Source organism: Cervus elaphus, chromosome 3, assembly GCF_910594005.1.
Source record: "Cervus elaphus chromosome 3, mCerEla1.1, whole genome shotgun sequence".
Classification (NCBI taxonomy): Eukaryota; Metazoa; Chordata; class Mammalia; order Artiodactyla; family Cervidae; genus Cervus; species Cervus elaphus.
In genome coordinates, this window is record NC_057817.1 from 26,919,484 (window position 1) to 26,938,327 (window position 18,844).

An 18,844-nucleotide genomic window follows, 5' to 3' on the forward strand; every position below is an offset into this window, starting at 1 on the left:
CCATGGGGTCACAAGAGTCGGACACGACTTAGCAACTAAACCGCCACCAACCACCACCATACAGATGAATGTCCCTTCTTCCTCTGGCAGTCTGTACCTCTTCTCCAGGGAGCATACTCTCAGTGCCAGCTACTTAAGAGGTCTGCAGAATGTGGTTTGCATTCATCTTCTTATCCCAGACATCTCTTTGCATTGGCTCCCATCTGTCCAGGTCCCTCATCAGAGTCAGACAAGAGCCAAACCCTGTTCTCCAAGCATGGCATGATGGGAGGGGAGAAAACAGATTCTCCCAGATTTGGATCTCCTGTTGAGGACCACAGAGGATTTCATGGTGGCTTCATCACCCTGTTGCTGGTGTGAAGATGTGTGTGTGCGTGCATGTGTGATGAACAAAGGTAAGGTGATGGGGGTAAACTGTGTGTGTTCAGGGGGAGTCTACACATGCCCTCTGAGGCATCTTCTTTGGGTGGATGCCCTGCCAGACAGAGGCTGGCGCAGGAATAGGAACCAGACATAGACTCTAGCAGATGTTGTCCTGTCTGCAAGAAGCTGTGGTCTGATGCTAAGGTCCAGCAGCTCGTGGTGAGTGTGAGCTGCAGTCTGCTAGAGCAGAGGGTGCTAGGGTCAGAAGGGAGCTACTGGAAGTGCCTCTGAGTCACCTTCTCGCTTCCCTTCATGTTGGACTCGGCCAGGCAATCAACTGCCATATACTGTTGGTTCTTTCTTCTTACCATCCTCTCCCCACCCTGCTCCTGGCACCCCACAAGCCTTCTCACTTGTGTGCTGCAATAGCCCCCTGTCTAGTCTCCTGTCAGTTTTAGCCCCTACTGTCTAACCTACACATTGCAGCCCCCTGTATCTTCCTAAAGCACTGCTTTAACCGTGTCTTCCTCCTGGCCCACATCTTCCTTGGCCCCTGTGACCTATAGGATAAACTGTCTGGCGTTTGAAACCCTCAATCCCATCCCCTCCTCCCCACTTGGCCTTGCTGTTTCATAGGAAACCTGTTCTTATCCAATAACTTACTGCATTTCACATATTTCTTTTCTAAACTCACTTCTATCAAGCCCAAACTCATTTTGTTTTTTTTTCAAACTCATTTAAAACAGCTCTTCTCTGCCTCTGAATTCCTATATCCTATATCTGAATCACTCATTTATCTGAGATCAATATTTCCTTGATAAGTAGAGAAGGTAGACTTTGACCAGGCAGGATTTATATTTATACAATGGCTGTGTACACCAATATCTTTATACCCCTATAGCCTCTATATTTCTACATCTCCTTTGTGTACATTGGGGTTACAGTAAGTAGCGAACATCTGTTGTTTTTACCTGCCCAGCATCCCTTCTTCTTTTCGTGAATTACCTTCTGCTGCCCTTCTTCTATAGAGTTTGAGAGGGGCTGACCACCTTGTCCCCTACCTGGCTCACAATCTGGTATCCCAGTCCCCCCGCTACTGTGATTGGTTCCAGGAGGAGCATGTGACCTCAGTCAGTCCAATGGGAGTCAGCTTTGGAACTTAAGCCATAAAGACTGGGAAAGAGACTCTCTCTTGGTTGCCATCCTTGCTGCAGCATGGACATGGTCAGCTGAGAAGGAAGCCCACAGGAAGGAAACAGTCAAGGGAAGGAGAGAAAATCTGATGCCATCATCAAGTCCCTCATCTGGCTATACCAAAGCCAAATATACATCCCAAACCTCCCAATTATGTAAGCAAATAAATGCTATTTCATGCTTAAGCCCATTTGACTTGGGTCTCAGGCACTTGCAGTCAGGAGTCCTCAGCAGTAATGAGTACCTGGGTGTCTTGGTTTGGATGATTTAGCTGTGTGTGCACAGGGACTTGTGTGATGTGCATTGAAGGGTGGCATGCACGTGGCTGTGGTGGGTGGGAGAGGTGGCACTACCCTCACTCGGACGGTGTGTGTGTGTCTAAGCGGGGAGGGAAGGGGGTTAACTAGCTGTTAGGATCAGAGGAAATGTATGCACACAGGGTGGGCATGTGAGTGGCTGTTTGTTCTTGACTCCTGTGTGTCCTGAGGGCAGGGGCTGAGTTTGAATTTCATGTATCCAGGGAGAACCCAGCAGGTGCTCAGAAAATACCTGCTAATCATCTTTAGGCTCTACCCTCTGGAGAAAATCCCCATTGTTTTCAGATTGAAGCCAAATTCCTTGGACTCCTTGAGTGATATATAGAATCATAAAACTTGTGTTAATGTTGAGGCTGACTATCCCCACCCCTAATAACAGGAGAGGAAACAGATCCATATAGGAGTCATTTGTCCAGGCATAGCCAGATATCACCAGGTGGAGTCTTTACTTCCTTCTTCTCCAGCAGGTGGGGACAGAGGTGGGCAGGGCTGGCCTTGGGCACTTTTGAGGAGACCCCTCCACCCCGAGTCCTGCTTCTCCATGGGCTGTGGTTGCATTTATGGTAGGTGATTAACCTCACGCTGGATGTTTATGGTAGAATTTCTGGGAATTTATTGCCAGCTCCCATGAATCTTGATCTCTGAGCCCTTTCTCCAAGGTGGGCTGGGCCATAGCTGCTTGCATCTCATTTCTTTCTGTTCCTCCCTCAGCTCCTCACTGCACCAGAACAGAATGGTCTCCCCAAGCCAGAGTTTCCCTGCCAGGGTGTCTGGTCACACCAGCTGTGCCAAGAGTGAGCTATACCTGTGTGATGCATTGGGCCCACCAGCTCTGTGAGTGTCAGAGCGAGGCTTTGCATGTCCAGAGCACACCTAGTCCCAAGCATTTACACCAGCTTACCATGCACAAATGATCATTTCCTGCGGGCCATGACTCTTGACTGCGGAGAAGGTTTGGAACGGCCTAAGAAGTGGCTGTTTCCCGGGGTGAAGCAGTGAGATCTGGAGACCGGGAGAGCTCTCAGAAGATCACGCCTTGCCCATGACTTTTCACCACCCCACCCACACTGTCTAACTTTCTTTTCTGAACCAGATGTGGAAGGGTCACAGCTCCTGTGTATCAGGAGAGCAAGAAGGGACCCTTCCTCTTAACCCAGGGATGGACTGGGTGCCTGGGCTAGTGTGTCAGAATGTGCCCTACCCTGGGACTCTGATGAGCATGAAGCATCAAGGCATTCAAAGGTTCTTTTTTGTCAAATTGAAGTATAGTTGATTCATAGTGTTGTGTTAGTTTCAGGTATACAGCAAAGTGATTCAGTTATACATGGACTTATATATATGCTTTTTCAGATTCTTTTCCAACATAGGAAAGATATTGATTATACTACAAGATATTGAATACAGTTCCTGCTGCTATACAGAATGTCCTTGTTGTTTAGCTATTTTATATACAGTAGTAGTATGTGTCTGGTGATTTTGAAGTGTAGAGCTGGAGAAGACTTGAGAGTCCCTTGGACAGCAAGGAGATCAAATCAGTCAGTCCTAAAGGAAATTCACCCTGAATATTCATTGGAAGGACTAATACTGAAGCTGAAGCTCCAATAGCTTGGCCACCTGATACGAAGAGCTGACACATTGGGAAAGACCCTGATGCTGGGAAAGGTCGAGGGCAAGAGGAGAAGGGAGCGATGGATGATGAAATGGCTAGATAGCATCACTGACTCAATGGACATGAATTTTAGCAAACTCTGGGAGGGAGTGGAGGACAGAGGAGCCTAGCATGCTGCAGTCCATGGGATCGCAGAGTGGGATACAACTTAGTGACTGAACAACAACAGTGTGTGTTTGTTGATCCCAAACTCCCAATTTATTCCTCTCCAAAGGTTCCTATTCAACCCCACTAGTTGTGGGTTTTTAAGGGGGTACCTGGGGGATGTTTTTCAGACCACAAAGGGCTCTTTTCAAGCAGATCCCTTGATTTCTCTGAGGCTGGGGAATGTGGGCTGAAAAATGAATACTCAGAAGTCCGTCACAGCCTGAAACTTCAGGCAATGTTGTGGTAAGGAAGCTCACCTCAGTATCCTTCCCCGCCAGACCTCCTGCCTCCCCAGAGGGCACTTGGACTCAGTGCTGACACTCTGTTCTTCTTCCCATCAAAGTACGATGCTGTCCTCAGCCCCCCTCTCTCAGGCCCTGCCCCTGGGAGTGTCAGTTTGCTGATCTGAGGGTGGGCTTCAGGCTGCTAGACCATCAATATACCAAGTTAGTGACTAAGGACTCCTAATACTCACCTTTCAACAGAAACCTTCAGGCTATACCTTGCTTAATTCATAGGCGGCTCCTACCTGCACTGAACTGGTATGAAAGGAACCAAAAAGCTATCTCCCCACAGTGTTTTGAAGCTTCCCTGGTGGTTCACTGGTAAAGAATCCACCTACAATGCAGGAGATGTAGGAGACTGGGGTTTGATCCCTGGGTCAGGAAGATCCCCTGGAGGAGGGCATTGCAGCCCCCTCCAGTATTCTTGCCTGGAAAATCCCATGGACAGAGGAGCCTGGCAGGCTATAGTCTGTGGGGTAGGAACACCACACTGTTTAGGGTATTGTCTGATAGGCAAATACCTTAAGTGGACGAGTGAATGAATGTGTGAATAAAAACAGGAGGGAATAAAGGCCTGGGGTCCCTTCCCCTAACTCCCCACCTTGGTAGGTTCGATCCCTGAGTCGGGAAGATCCCCCGGAGAAGGAAATGGCAACCCACTCCAGTACTCTTGCCTGGAAAATTCCATGGATGGAGGAGCCTGTAGCCTTTGTAACCCATGGCTACAGTCCATGGGGTCGCAAAGAGTCGGACATGACTGAATGACTTCACTTTCCAGGCCACAGGTAATTCTCAGGGCTAGGAGTGAGGGTAGGCATGGGGGCTGTAGTGGAGACCCAGGTCCTTGCAGTTCCTTTCCCCCTCCTGCACTCCTATCTGGTTACCTGAACACACCTTTAGGAAAGCTTTCTTCTTGCAGTGGAGGTATGTAGGCAGGTGGGCTGTGCAACTCCTTCCTTAGGGACCCATCCTCCTGGGGAGCCAGTGACTCCTTGTCTCCCCCTTCCCATCACTCAGACTTCCTGCATGTTGTCCTCACCTCTATGAGAGGGACCCATATGAGTCCTCTCTCAGCCTCTGTCTGTGTCCCTGGAATGTCAGGCTCTGGGGACTGGTCACTCTCTATCTTCCTTCCTAAAGGGCAGGTATCTCATTCTTTCTGACCAGGGACCCTGAAGTGCTCTGGACTTGGGCTGTAGCCTATATCCTCTTGGGAGAGGAGAAAGGTGTGTTTCTGGAGGTCTTCATGTGAGAGCAGAGCCAAGGCCAAGAGCTCAACCCTGGCTGCTGCAAGAAAGCTTTTAAAATGTGCAGGTGGGCTTCCCTGGTCTCTCAGTGGTAAAGAATTCATCTGCCAATGCAAGAGACATGGGTTCAATCCCTGATCCAGGAAGGTCCCACATGCCTTGGATCAACTAAGCCCGTGTGGCACAGTTGTTGAGCCTACACTCGAGAAGCAGAGAACTGCAACTACTGAGCCCATATGCCACAACTACTGAAGCCCGCGACTCCTAGAGCCTGTGCTCTGCAACCAGAGAAACTACTGCAATGAGAAGCCCGCACACTGCAACTAGAGAGTAGCCCCTGCTTGCCATAACTTGAGAAAAGTCTGCACAGCAATGAAGACCCAGTGCACTCAAAAATAAATTAATAAAATCATTAAAAAAATAAAAGAGTTTTTGTATTAAAAAGAAATACAGGGACAGCCTGGGCGATTTTAGTGTGCATGCTCCAGAGAACAGGATTAAGAGGAAAGATGCCAATGACTGAGCTACACTTGACTGTCTGTCCAGTAGACGGCTGCTTCCAGTTTGGTATCAGTGGAGACGAGGGTATAAAGAAGGGAGAGCAGGCTGGAGACCTCATCATCTCCAGGCTGTAGACTTGTCTTCTTTCCTCCATTAGGAGGCTTACCTTCCTGCCTTTCTCCCCATTCTAATAATTTCTAACTACACCTTCTGTCAAAATAAAAAGCTTGGTTTGGAGGACATTCGTGGTTGTCCAATCAAAGCGTAAGTTCTGTGACAGCAGAACATGGATCAAGGCTCTCAGAGTCAGGAGGATTGGGAAGTTCTAGTCCAAACCCCTACCTGAGCTAGGAATCCTCCTAAAGTGAACCCAGAGGACAGCTGGTTAGCACACCTTGTTCTCCAGACTTCTAGGGACAGGAGCTTGTTGCCTCTCTAGGCAGATTATTCCCATTCGGACTGGCTTTAATCATCAGAGCTGTGTTTATCACAATGACAAATAGTCACCATTTACTGAGCACTGACTATGAACAATTTTGGCCTTGAGGCACAGGGCATAAAAATGAACAATCAGGTCAACTTTATTATTCATGATGTGGCTTACTGATGGGTTTTCCCACCATCTGTGGCTTTCCACTTAAATTGTTCTTGCTGTCTCAGCACTAAACTCAGATATTTCCATGTCAACAGTAAGACTCAAATGCTAATCTTTTAAAGTGACTTCAGATCTTTGGAGACTCTGCTCTGGTCACTAACCTAGCGGCAGGGAACCTACCTTCAGTATCTAAACAAAATCTTCCCTTCTGTCCCCTAAATCCTATGCTGGTCCTCAAAGTCCCTACTTTATATATGTGGCTGATTCATGCTTTTGTGGATTGCCTTTTTTTGTGACAGCTTTATTGAGCTATAATTCACATACCACACAATTCAACCATTTAAAATGTACCATTCAATGGTTTTTACTATTTTCACAGGCTTGTACAACGATCATCATAATTGAATTTAGAACATTTTCATCAGCCTTAAAAGAAACTCCATATTTTTACCAATCACTTCTATTTCCCCCAGCCTGGACGTAGTTTGGCAACCATGGATCTGCTTTCTGTCTCTATAGATTTGCCTCTTCCTGGACATTTCATACAAATAGAATCATGCAATGAATGATCTTATGTGACTGGCTTCCTTCACTCAGCATAATGTTTTTCAAGGTTCATCTGAATTGTAGCAGGTATGGGTGATTCATTAGTTTTTACTGAGAATGGTGTACCATTGTAGGGGGATGTTGCATTTTGTCTCTCTATTCATCAACTGGTAGCTGTTTGCGTTGTTTCCATTTGGCTTCTGTGAGTAGTGCTGCTTTGAGTGAGATGTTTTTGTGTCACCAGTCCTGACCACTGAGAAGAGTGTGTTCAGACCATCTTTTCGGAGGATTGTGAATGACTTATGATAAGAGCTACCCCGCTCACCCATCTCTGCCCTCAGCCTTGACTTGAGGCCTCCGGACTTCCTTGGTGCCATCCTGCACCATCACCATCAGGGTGGAGGGGGCGAGCATATCCTCCTACCCTCTTCTGATTTCCAGGAAAGGCAGTTTGGAGTAGAATCTGGGTCTGGGTAGGACAGTCACCAGAAACATTTTCTCTTTTTTTGGGTAGGAAGCAGTGTGCAGACCTCAGTGGCCAGAGACAGCTTTACAAGTTGACCCCTCAGGCCACCTTGGTCCCATTTTCTGTTCCCTCATAACTTGGCCCTAGTCCTGGAAGTGAAGTAAAGTGAAAGTTGCTTAGTCGTGTCCGACTCTTTACGACCCCATGGACTGTAGCCCACCAGGTTCCTCCGTCCATGGAAATCTCCAGGCAAGAAGACTGGAGTGGGTTGCCATTCCCTTCTCCAGGGGATCTTCCTGACCCAGGGATCAAACCCAGGTCTTCCACATTGCAGGCGGATTCTTTACCGTCTGAACCAACAGGGCTTCCCTCTATTGCTTCCAAGCCGGAATCCCAGGCAGGGGCCACGGGAACCAGCACGTCCGGCCTCTTCTCTTGCATCTGAAGCTGGGTTTCAGGCATGGGGGAGGGGTTGGCTGGGGCTCTGGGCAATAGGGAGCTGACGAGAAAGAAGCAAGCACTTTCCACCCTGGATTGTTCTGGGCTGCCCCAGCAAAGAGGAACTTCCCCTGGGTGAGATCTGGGCCTTCTTACAGCCTGAAAACCATAGGGTCCTTGTAGCCCGCTTTGTCTTCATCTTAAACAAAAGGCACTCCTGCAACTAGGGAACCCGGCGGCTGGGGCTGGGGGTGGGAGGGCTGAGATTTCGGGGAGGGCTCTGGGCTGCAGTTCTGTGCTCAGGACTTTAGGTAAGGTCTCTCCCCTCTGAGTGAGCCCAGGTCCGCTGTGTGGACCACGGTGTGGGGGAGGAGAAGCAGGGAGCTGCCCGGTCCTCCCTCCCCGGGGCTGCCATACCTGTCTGACCAGCCCCTCCCTCTCTCCTTCCGCCTGCTCTGTGCCTGGTTTGGCACCGGGCCCATAGCCCTCCCTTTGGTCTCAGGAAAGCGAAGTCTCTCAGCTCGGCTCGGTGTGGGTGTTTGTTGGGGAGGGGGGAACTTGCATTCACATCACTCCTTGGAAAACTAAGCATTGTTTAAAGGGGCTGAGAGAGGGCCTGGTACAAACAGGTACCGCCTGGTTCTGTGTGGCAGGACGCCAGGCCTGGGGAGGGTGGGAAGAGAAAAGAGGGAAGGGAAGAAAGGGACGTGGTCATTGTGTCCCCTCTGAGAGTCTCTGGGTTTGTCTTTCCGGAAGGGACTTCAGAGTACATTCTTTTGTGTGTATGTGTGCATGGTCTGGTATGTGTGATCTGAGGTGGCTTATCTGCATGTCTGTCTTTTGGGATTTGTCTGTCTTCCAGGGAGAGGGTTTCTGGGTCTCGCCGTCCCTCTGTAAGGGTCTGTGTGCCTGTGCTCTGGGTGCCCGGGATGCCTGCTGGAGAAGGACGGACAGTCATCCACTCACCTGCCCTGGGGACAGGCATGGTAGCAGTCACCTTGGTTGGGGCTTGTGGGCTACGGGCCGCCTGTCCCTCTCCTCCAGGGAATCTGTTGGTTTCTAGTGAACAGCCACCCACTCCTCTCCATTTCATGCCCCGCAGGATCTATCAGAGAATCCAGCCCCAGCCATTAGGTAATTGCTACTGGAATCTCTGCCTTGGGGACCCAAAACTTGTGCTTTCCACCCACAGCCTGCTCCACCCAGGCCCTGAGTGCCTTATTCAACTTCCCATTCTCCAGCCTTCTGCAGGTGCATGAGGTGCCCCAACCTGCTCTCCTGACTCATTTTCTTAATGGGTTTGGGGAGACAGGTGCAAGGATTCTTTTCCTTCTCCTATGGCCAGCGGGGGACAGGGGGGTGGCCGGGGAAGAGAAAGAGAAGGAGGGCCCACGCAGCTGCTGGTTGACTCACCGTTGGTGCTCCCCACCCCACCCCCACCTCACAGTCTTGCCTCTTTCCTGTGATTCACCCACTGGGGGCTATGGGAATGACTCCTACAAGCAGTGATGAGCAATGAGATGAAGCCCCCGATGCAGCCACCTTCTCTCCTGACCTCCCCACAGCCTGCCCTTTAGCTCCTGTTCATCCTTCTCTGTGCCTTTCAGTCCCAAGAATCCTGTGATCTTGGGAGGCGAGAAAGACACCACGGCATTGTGTCCTGGAAAAGCACTGTGTTGGATGGATCTCACTTTAACTTTCACATACAGCCCCATAGCTAAGACAGTGTGTGTTCATTCATTCATTCATTCCATGAATATTTTCCCAGTGCCTCCTGGCACTGCACCAGGGGCTGAGGGCACAGCAGTAACTGAGGAAAGACCAGGTAAATGGTTGACCTCAGGTTCAATGATTTGGAACCCAAGTGTCCAGCCTGGGCAGACCTTTGTAATCACACGAAGTGGAGGAAAGAACACAGGGTGGTGTCTTTGGAGTATCGGCTGCTCAGAGGAGACTCAAATGCCAAGGGTCCCTTGCTGGCCCTGTTCCCCAGTCTGTGCATTTATTTCCCATGGAAGGGAAGGAGATAAGACCCAGGATTTGGGGCTGCAGTGGCTGGGCAGCCCCAGGCAAGCTCTGTTACAGGGAGCTTGTAGAGGCTGGCAGAGAGTGCTTGCACTTTTACATTCACAGAATTGCCTTTTCCTGGGCTCCAGGGTGGTGCAGGCGTGGGCTCCGGGGTGGGAGCAGCTCTCTGCTGCCCCCACCTGAGTCCGGCCTGTAGGTGGCAGGTGTCAGGTTAGGCCCTGCCCCCCTCAGGGCCTAGCCACTCAGCTACAAGGCCAATCCCCTCCTCATGGGCTGGGCTCTGTTTTATAAAAGGCCATCGGGGCGCTGTACCCCACCGAGAAGCAGCTTCTCAACTCCTCGACTCTTACTCAGCTTCGGCCTCCTCGCCTCCTCTTCAGCCTCCATCATGTCCATCAGGGTGACCCAGAAGTCCTACAAGGTGTCTACCTCCGCCCCAAGGTCCTTCAGCAGCCGCTCCTACACCAGTGGGCCCGGTTCCCGCATCAGCTCCTCGGCCTTTTCCCGAGTGGGCAGCGGCAGCAGCTTTCGGGGCGGCCTGGGCACCGGCATGGGTGTGGCTGGGAGCTACGGTGGGGCCCCAGGTTTGGGGGGCATCACAGCTGTCACCGTGAACCAGAGTCTGCTGAGCCCCCTCAAGCTGGAGGTGGACCCCAACATCCAGGCCGTCCGCACCCAGGAAAAGGAGCAGATCAAGACCCTCAACAACAAATTTGCCTCCTTCATCGACAAGGTGAGGGTTCCCCTCTGCGTGGCTGGCAGTGCCTGGGGCTGGACCAGGATCCCAGCCCTTTCTCTTGGTCACCCCACCCTCTATGGGCACATCTCCAGCCCCTCACTGGTGTCCTGCTGGGCCCCACCCACTCTGGCAACATTCTGCCTTCCAACCAGTAACTTGGCCCCTCTGCGCACTTAGGTTTGGGCAGGGGAAGGGATAGGGAGGGATCTTAGAGGCTTCTGACTCTAAATCTTGGGGGCCCCCTGCCTCACTCGCCCATCTCACCCCAAGTCTGTAAAGCTCTCAGCCTCGAAGTGTTCCAGGTGTTTAGCTTCGGGTGGGAGGGGAATTCCTCTTTCAGGATCACCCTTCTCCCTAGGCCCCCAAGGGCCTTTCCAGGAGTGCTCCTGTGCTTTAAAAAAATTAAAAAAAAAATAGGAATTTGATAGGATTCTAGGAGAAGGAAGCAGCAGTCTTGATTCAAGCAGGCAAATATTGATCCAGACCTTTGGCGTCCCAGGGATCTGAGAGTTGGGGGCATCAAGATGAGTCATAACTTGGCCAGGGCCCCGGGAGCTGACCTTGTGGGCGGGCCGGGCGGGGCAGAGACCCGCCCCCACGGAGGGGTGAGGGGCAGAGGCTGCAAGCTGGAGACCCGCTCCTAGTCTCCTGGGGAGCACTTAGCACCTGGGGTTTCGGGGGTGGGGGTGGGGGGTGTGTCGGGGTGGAGTGGGGTAGGAGTGGGGTGGGGTGGGACGCCAGGGACTGGCTTCAGGAAAGCCCATGCAGGATTCAAAGTCTGAGGGCGTGGGACACCCTACCCGCGTTTCACGTCCTTTTAAACCCCAGGATTTATGGTTTCAGATAAGGCGCCTATCCGCCCACGCCCCTCTCCCCTCCACCGCTCACTCTTCCCTCCTCCGCTCCGCCCCAATGAGCTGGCTCCACTTTCCCAGGGAAGGCGCCAGGCCGGGTTTTGCAGCCTGGGGTTGGGAGGGGTTGTTGCTCCCTTAAGGCCCCAGGGCCCCCGGCGCTGGAGGACGGGTTCCTTTCTGCTGACTGGCTCCTGGGAGGCATTGTGGGAACGGAAGGAGGGAAATCCTGGGGCAGATTGGCGCCTTTAAGAATTGGAGTCCCCTGGGAAACCGGTCCTCCCCTGTTTTTGGGGAGGGCTTGCTGGTTCCTTGGCCTTAAGGACCCTTGACTTGACTTCTTGACTGCCTTTTTCTAGCTCTGGGGTCTTCCCAGTGAGTAGTTAAGCAGAGGCCAAAGGTCCCCAGTGCTCTACCCTTTCCTTTGATGGACTAACTTGCTAAATCTGATTTCCTCATCTACAAAATGGGCTCCCTAATCCCTTAAATCCAAGAGGTTTTGCCTATTCAAGCATATAATGTATGTAAGAGTTTAGCAGTGCTTGGCCTACATTAAGCAGCCTAATAAGGGTAAATGTTATAATTACTTATTTTTTATAATTTTGGGACAGAATGAGCTGGGGAAGAAAGGGATTTACAGAGATGAATTTGCTGGATCTGAACCAAACCCTTAAGACAAACTTCTCTTCCAAGTCCTCCTAATTTAAAAGTAGTTCCAACTTTGGGTTAATTAAAAAAAAAAAAAAAGCATTCCTCTTCTTGGAACCAGTTTATTATTCTTTCATTAAAAAAATTTCTCTTCCAACATGGCTTAATTTCATCATAAAATCTGGATTCCTCGAACCCAAGAAACCCAGGACCTTTGTGTTTTGGACAGGAAAACAGGATTGTGGATTCAGGATGGAGTAGGGTGGGGTTGGATGTTGGAGAACTTAAAGAGAGGGCTGTGGGGAGGAGGGTCTTCAGTTTGCAGACAGATTTACCTAGTTGCTTACCCTGCTTACCCTCTTATCCTGCTAAAAGTGCCTTCGGCACAGAGATGGGGTTTGGGTAGGGCTTGCCTGAGGTCTTCTAGGCCATTGCAGGGTTGAGGAGACCTGGGCTCAGAGAGGGGAAGCAACTCAAGATCAGTAGCAGCATTAGGCTAAAACCTAGGTCTTCTGGCCAGTGCTTTCCAGACTGTAGGACTGAAGTTTCCCTGTAATCTATGAGTCTCTCAAAGCCACTCCAAAGAATAATCATGATTGTTTGATATGAACCATCTATATTTCTTTCAATCATGAAAAGTGTTAATCAAAACTTGGCTACTTTTACTGATTTGTAATATACAATCTCAGTCAATAGTACCTATTTTTTTTCCTGAAAGTATAACTTCAACATAATTCCTAGATATTTACTTCCAACCATGTACCCCCTTATCTCCCTGCAGCCCAGCACTAATGGAGTTCTGGAGACCCAACTGCTTGGGGAGTGGATTAAGGGAAAACAGTGCTTGCTGTGTGCCAGACTTTGAGCCCTGGCCTGATGTGACTGTGGACTTTTCTGCCCCATCATACAGGTGCGGCACCTGGAGCAGCAGAACAAGGTTCTGGAGACCAAATGGAACCTCCTGCAGCAGCAGAAAACTGCCCGGAGCAACATAGACAACATGTTTGAGAGCTACATCAACAACCTCCGTCGGCAGCTGGAAACTCTGGCCCAGGAGAAGCTGAAGCTGGAAGTGGAGCTTGGCAACATGCAGGGGCTGGTGGAGGACTTCAAGACCAAGTGAGCCTCCATCCTCCCCAACTGAAATCATCGCACCCTGCCTGGCCCCTTGGGACCAGAGGTTTCAGACCCAAGGCCCTCTGCTTTTTGGGCAGTGCAGTCCTATATAATTAGGGTGACCCCAGGACACTGTAGGTTTATGTCCACTGTTAATAGCACTTCCCCTCCCCCTTCAATCGCAGAACTATCTTGATTTGGACAACAAATTATCTTCTAGAGTTTACATAGTAAATCTAAGATGGGAGACAGAGGTAGCCAACAGGCCTTTGTTGTATATTAACAGCCCTTGCCCCATTTCTTCCCTATCCCTGATTTCCTGCATGTTCCAGAAAGTTCTGTCAAAGGTCTCATGTCAGTCACTGTTACTAGCTCTCTTCATATGCCTAATCCAATATATATTTGTGGGTTTGGAGAGACACTTCCTGCTCTAGGCTTCCTCACTGACTGGGCATGGCGTGGGGTAAGGCTGGAGAGACAGTAGCTGGTTGGGGCAGAATGACCAGACCAACAACCATCTCACATCTTTTTACATTTCCATTAATTGAATTTTCTAGATATTCTTGCCCCCCTCAAAAGACTCATGGCAACCTCACCTTTCCCTTTCATCCTCTGATTCTATGTCTCTGCCTTATTAGGTATGAGGAAGAAATCCAAAAGCGCACAGACATGGAGAATGAATTTGTCATCATCAAGAAGGTGAGGGAGCACCCCTCCCCCCACCAGACACAGAAGGCTGGTGCTTAGAGACTCAGGCTGGAGGCTTTCTTTTCTTAAATGTTTCTAAGTAATGGGACAAAATTTGGGTGCCTCCTAGGTACTGAACATAGAAGGACAGAGTTAGGTGCATTTGGACAAAACTATGGGTGGCTCAGAGGTTAAAGCGTCTGCCTGCAATGCAGGAGACCCGGGTTTGATCCCTGAGTTGGGAAGATCCCCTGGAGGAGGAAATGGCAACCCACTCCAGTATTCTTGCCTGGAGAATCCCATGGAGGGAGGAGCCTGGTAGGCTACAGTCTATGGGGTCGCAAAGAGTCGGACATGACTGAGTGACTTCACTCATGGGTGTTGGGACATGGTTAAGAAAATGGAGCAGTAGAACTGGAGGTCCAGCTATAGAAGGCTTCCAGGACGAGGGGGAGGGGGAGAAGAGGCAGGAGGAGGAGGAATGTGCAGGAAGCTGAGGTAAAAGGGCTGGGAATACAGGTGTGGTGGGGCAGAGACAGGACTGGATCATTGAGGTGGGAAGGCAATTAGAAAGTTCTAAGTATAGGCCACTGGGTGTCCCCGGCTTGGAGTCAGGAGTGGGCACTCAGCTTCGGCTCCCCTCTCCCCACCCCGTAGGATGTGGATGAAGCTTACATGAACAAGGTCGAGCTGGAGTCTCGCCTGGAGGGGCTGACTGATGAGATCAACTTCTACAGGCAACTGTATGAAGAGGTACGTTCTTAGTTGCTGGAGACTGGAGTTCCTTGGCCCCGTCAGAGGCTCCTTCCAGCCCCGCCAGTGCACCAACAGACAAGGGCCCAACCCGGAATAATTCCAACTGCCAATAGTAACCTGGCATGGATGTCCTTTATGTTCTGTCTCCCCGCATGAGGGAGGGTTTACTACCCCATTCACAGATGAGAAAATGGCCTCAGAGAACTAAAAGAGGCTGTCCAAGGTCATCCTACATAATGCAGAGTGGTGACCCGGCTATCTCAGACCTGCCCTGTCCCAAGGGTTTAGATAGATCCTTTGGGCCGTACGGGAGCCCTCTGGGGGGGCACCAGCAGGGGCCCCAGCTCTGGGGGTAGCTGAGAGTGTGGAAGGGCTCTGCCCCTCTGGTCTCTCACCCAAAGCTGGGTTTCCTTTTATCCTGGCCTCATTTCATCTTTACTTCCCTCCAAGTTCCAGGTCTTCGACCCATCTTCCTTCTTTAGGAACTTTGCCTTCTCTCCCGCCCTAACTGTCTTGTCCTCTGTGGAAGGCCCTTCTATAGAAGGGACTCTTGTGTGCAGGGCCAGGGCCTCACCTCCTCCCCTTCCTGCCACAGGAGATCCGTGAGATGCAGTCTCAGATTTCTGACACGTCCGTGGTCCTGTCCATGGACAACAACCGCAACCTGGACCTAGACGGCATCATCGCTGAGGTCAAGGCCCAGTATGAGGAGATTGCCAACCGCAGCCGGGCTGAGGCTGAGACCATGTACCAAATCAAGGTAAGGAGCAGGGTCACAAGCTGCTGCTCCCCTTTAGGGTAGTGCTGGGTGCTAGTCCTTCCTTGGGGGAAAAGCGAGATTTCAAACTCTGCCTGCTGGGAGTGGGGCTGCCGAGTCGTGCCGGGGGACAGGGATGGGATGTTCCAGGCTCAGAGGTACGGAGCCCAGTGGGCGTGAGATGACCTGGGCTCTGGTGACTTGGCTGAGGGTACTCTCTCCTCGGAGGGACCAGGGGTCCCCTCTCAACCTCACTCCTTGTCTCACCTCTGCAGTATGAGGAGCTGCAGACACTGGCTGGGAAGCATGGGGATGACCTCCGTCGCACGAAGACAGAGATTTCTGAGATGAACCGGAACATCAGCCGTCTCCAGGCAGAGATCGAGGGCCTCAAAGGCCAGGTATGGGCTGGGCTGGGGATGGGAGAGGGTCCTGGGACACCTCTGGGTGGGAGGAGATAGTACAGAAAGGAGTGAGGTGTCTGGGGGTTGGGGAAAGGATCCTGGGAGTTGGAGGGGTAGCTACAGTCCAGACTGTTCTGGGAGGCTGAGGGGTCAAAACAGGGGTCACAGGGAGCTGGGCAGGTAGGCTGGAGGTCCAGGATGGGTTCCCCAAGCTTGCTTTATCTGTCTTATAAATCAGGGTGCTTATATATCAGATGCCTTAAGGGGTTTAGAAAGCAGAGATCTAGTCCTGTTGGGAGTGGGGATAGTACTGTATAGCATCCCAGGTGAGAAGTGTGTGCAGGAGGGATCTGGAAGCTGCTCATATTCCCCCATTTCGCTTCCTGAATCTCACTCACCAGTAACATTTTCTTCCTTTTTTTAAAAGAAATTTTATTTATTCGGCTGCTTTGAGTCTTAGTTGTGGCACGTGCACTCTCTGTGTCTTGTGGGCCGAGAGTAAGTTCCCTGATCAGGGATCGATCCCCTGCATTGCAAGGCAGATGTTTAACCACTGGACCATGAAGAAAGTCCCCTCTAACATTTTCCTGGAATAAGGCGGGTGGAGTTGGTTAGTCCAGGTCATGGAGAGGGGGGTCCCTAAAGGAGGGGAAAGGGAGAGTGGGTGCAGGGGGAGAAGGAGAGGAAGCAACCAAACTCTGCTTTACCTGCTTACCTGTCTGCTCCCCCCACAGAGGGCTTCCCTGGAGGCTGCCATCGCTGACGCTGAGCAGCGTGGTGAGATGGCTGTTAAGGATGCTCAGGCCAAGCTGGCTGAGCTGGAGGCCGCTCTGAGGAACGCCAAGCAGGACATGGCACGGCAGCTGCGAGAGTACCAGGAGCTCATGAATGTCAAGCTGGCCCTGGACGTGGAAATTGCCACCTACCGGAAGCTGCTGGAGGGCGAGGAGAGCCGGTAGGTGTGGGGGTTCTCTGACCACCCCTGGTGCACCATCTCTGGAGTGCGGGAGATGGGACCTGGGTCCTCAGGGCCGAGGGTTGGTCCTGATATTCCATGTGTCCTCTGGGTACAGGCTGGAGTCTGGGATGCAGAACATGAGTATCCACACCAGGACCACCAGTGGCTACGCAGGTGAGTGTCCTCGTCTTGGGGGCCAGGGCAGGAGGGCAGCTCCTATATGGTTCCCTCTAATACAGCTGAGGAAGCTGGGGCCCAGTTAAATGTCCTGTCCAAGGTCACACGCATTCGTGCACGTGTACTCGGTCACTCAGTCGTGTCCGAGGCTTTGCGACCCTACGGACTGTAGCCCACCAGGCTTCTCTGTCCATGGGATTCTCCAGGCAAGAATACTGCAGTGGGTTGCTGTGCCCTCCTCCAGGGGATTTTCCTGATCTAGGACTCGAACCCAAGTCTCTAACATCTCTCCAAGGTCATATAGCTAATAGCAAAGCCCTGTCCCACCCTGCTCCTGGTTTTCGCCCAATCATCTTGGAGAAGTGAACCAGGGCCCCTGGGGACCACTTCTGGAGTGTCAGGGAGATAAGGGGAATAGCACCTGATGTGAGCATAGCCTTGCATATTCACGTGGCTGTCTCTTCCCGACCAGGTGGACTGACTTCGTCCTACGGGACCCCTGGCTTCAACTACAGCCTGAGCCTGGGGTCTGGCGGTGGCCCCAGCTCCTTCAGCCGCACCAGTTCCAAGGCTGTGGTTGTGAAGAAGATTGAGACCCGCGATGGGAAGCTGGTGTCTGAGTCCTCTGATGTCCTGTCCAAGTGAAAGGCTCCTGCGGTCCCTCCCAGCCTTCCCCCGCTCACTGGCTCCTGCAGATAGAGTTGTGCGGGGGAGCATGTGCATGGGAGACCTGAGGTTTCGCCCCTGTCCTCCGCCCACACCTGGGGGGAGTCGACTGCCTGGGGTTGCCCCTTTTGCCCATGACCCCAACTAAAAGCCAATGTAAGCGTCTTTTTCAGAATAAATCCAATTCGAGTATCTTTTTTCAGAATAAAGCTTCAGTTGGCTCTGCCAACCCGCTATGCTGTGTGCACCCCTTGTTTGTGAGGTGGGGAGAGAGGTTGTCAGGAGGCCTCTCTCTGGGATCAGAAGCTGGGGTGGGGGGCCACGTGGAGGAGAGTCTGGCCTCCTCCAGGCTGTTCCCAGAGAGACTATTTTTGCTGAAAAACTCATTGATGCCTTGGTCTCAAATACCCCACTTGACTTTTATCTGTGCAGCAAACCTTGTTGGGGAGCAGAGCAGGTTTCGGGTGGGAAGATGAGGAGGGTTTCCTTTCTGTAGACCTCACAGGTGATTGGCATCAGGATCAGGCCCAGAGACACCAAGTAATTGGCCTAATTAAAAATCAGGTATTCGAACCCTGGACCATCCAGTTCTCAGGCCTGAACTCCTCAACCAGGCACATGGCGTTTTCTCGGTGGCCAGAGATGCCTTTGTACCATCTTCATTCCTTAGCACCTGGGGACAAGGAATCCGTAGGGATGCAGGAAGTTCCTGCAGAGATCTAGAGTCCATTCTCAGCAGCTGGGTGTGTCACACCCACAGTTTCTAGAAGCCAAGATGGGATAGGGACTTGGCATGGACTCATGCCCCCTTCCTGGCTCCACTCACAGTCTAAACCACCCCCCATGGCTCCTCGCCACTCTTTCCCACCCATTTACCTGCAGTGTTTATGTGATATACAGTGGAGTATGTAAAGGGTGTGTGTGTTCTGTTTGCACGTGGAGGGTGTGCTGTGTGTATATGGGTGTGGGTGGGTTCTGTGGAGTGTGTATAGGGGTTGTGCTTATCTCGTAGGAACACGGTCTCCAGGGTTCAGGGCAGTAGCAGGGCGTCTCTGGTACTTGGCTCTGTAGCCACCACCACCACTCCTGGAGTTCTGGGTGGATTCGCTGGCCCCTCAGTGCTGCTGGACCAAGTGAGTCCTTATTTAGCACGGCTGAGATGGGGGGTGTTTTCAGACTTTCCCAAACACCAGAGGAGAACGAACAGGTGGGGGCTGTCTCACTACCTCCCTTGCTGCCCACCTCAATGGAGCTGCTTCCAGACCCAGCTGAGGCACTCTGCCTGGACCA

General features: G+C 51.6%; 1 protein-coding gene across 1 annotated transcript; it reads left to right on the forward strand.

Annotated features, from left to right (window-relative positions):
* The first annotated feature begins 363 nt into the window (after window positions 1–363).
* Window positions 364–17,790, forward strand: KRT8 (keratin 8). Its single transcript, XM_043883246.1, has 10 exons — window positions 364–395; window positions 10,090–10,528; window positions 12,944–13,152; window positions 13,788–13,848; window positions 14,494–14,589; window positions 15,188–15,352; window positions 15,625–15,750; window positions 16,488–16,708; window positions 16,827–16,885; window positions 17,361–17,790. Exons 1-10 carry the CDS (start codon window positions 379–381, stop codon window positions 17,531–17,533), a joined length of 1,566 nt encoding a protein of 521 aa, XP_043739181.1. The 5' UTR covers window positions 364–378; the 3' UTR covers window positions 17,534–17,790.
* The last annotated feature ends 1,054 nt before the right edge of the window (window positions 17,791–18,844 follow it).

Bases quoted from the DNA above. Each gene is read 5' to 3' on its own strand.
- KRT8 (XM_043883246.1), top strand. The intron at 14,590-15,187 runs GTACGTTCTTAG...TTCCTGCCACAG, and splicing joins ACAGGCAACTGTATGAAGAG to GAGATCCGTGAGATGCAGTC. The intron at 16,709-16,826 runs GTAGGTGTGGGG...CTCTGGGTACAG, and splicing joins CTGGAGGGCGAGGAGAGCCG to GCTGGAGTCTGGGATGCAGA.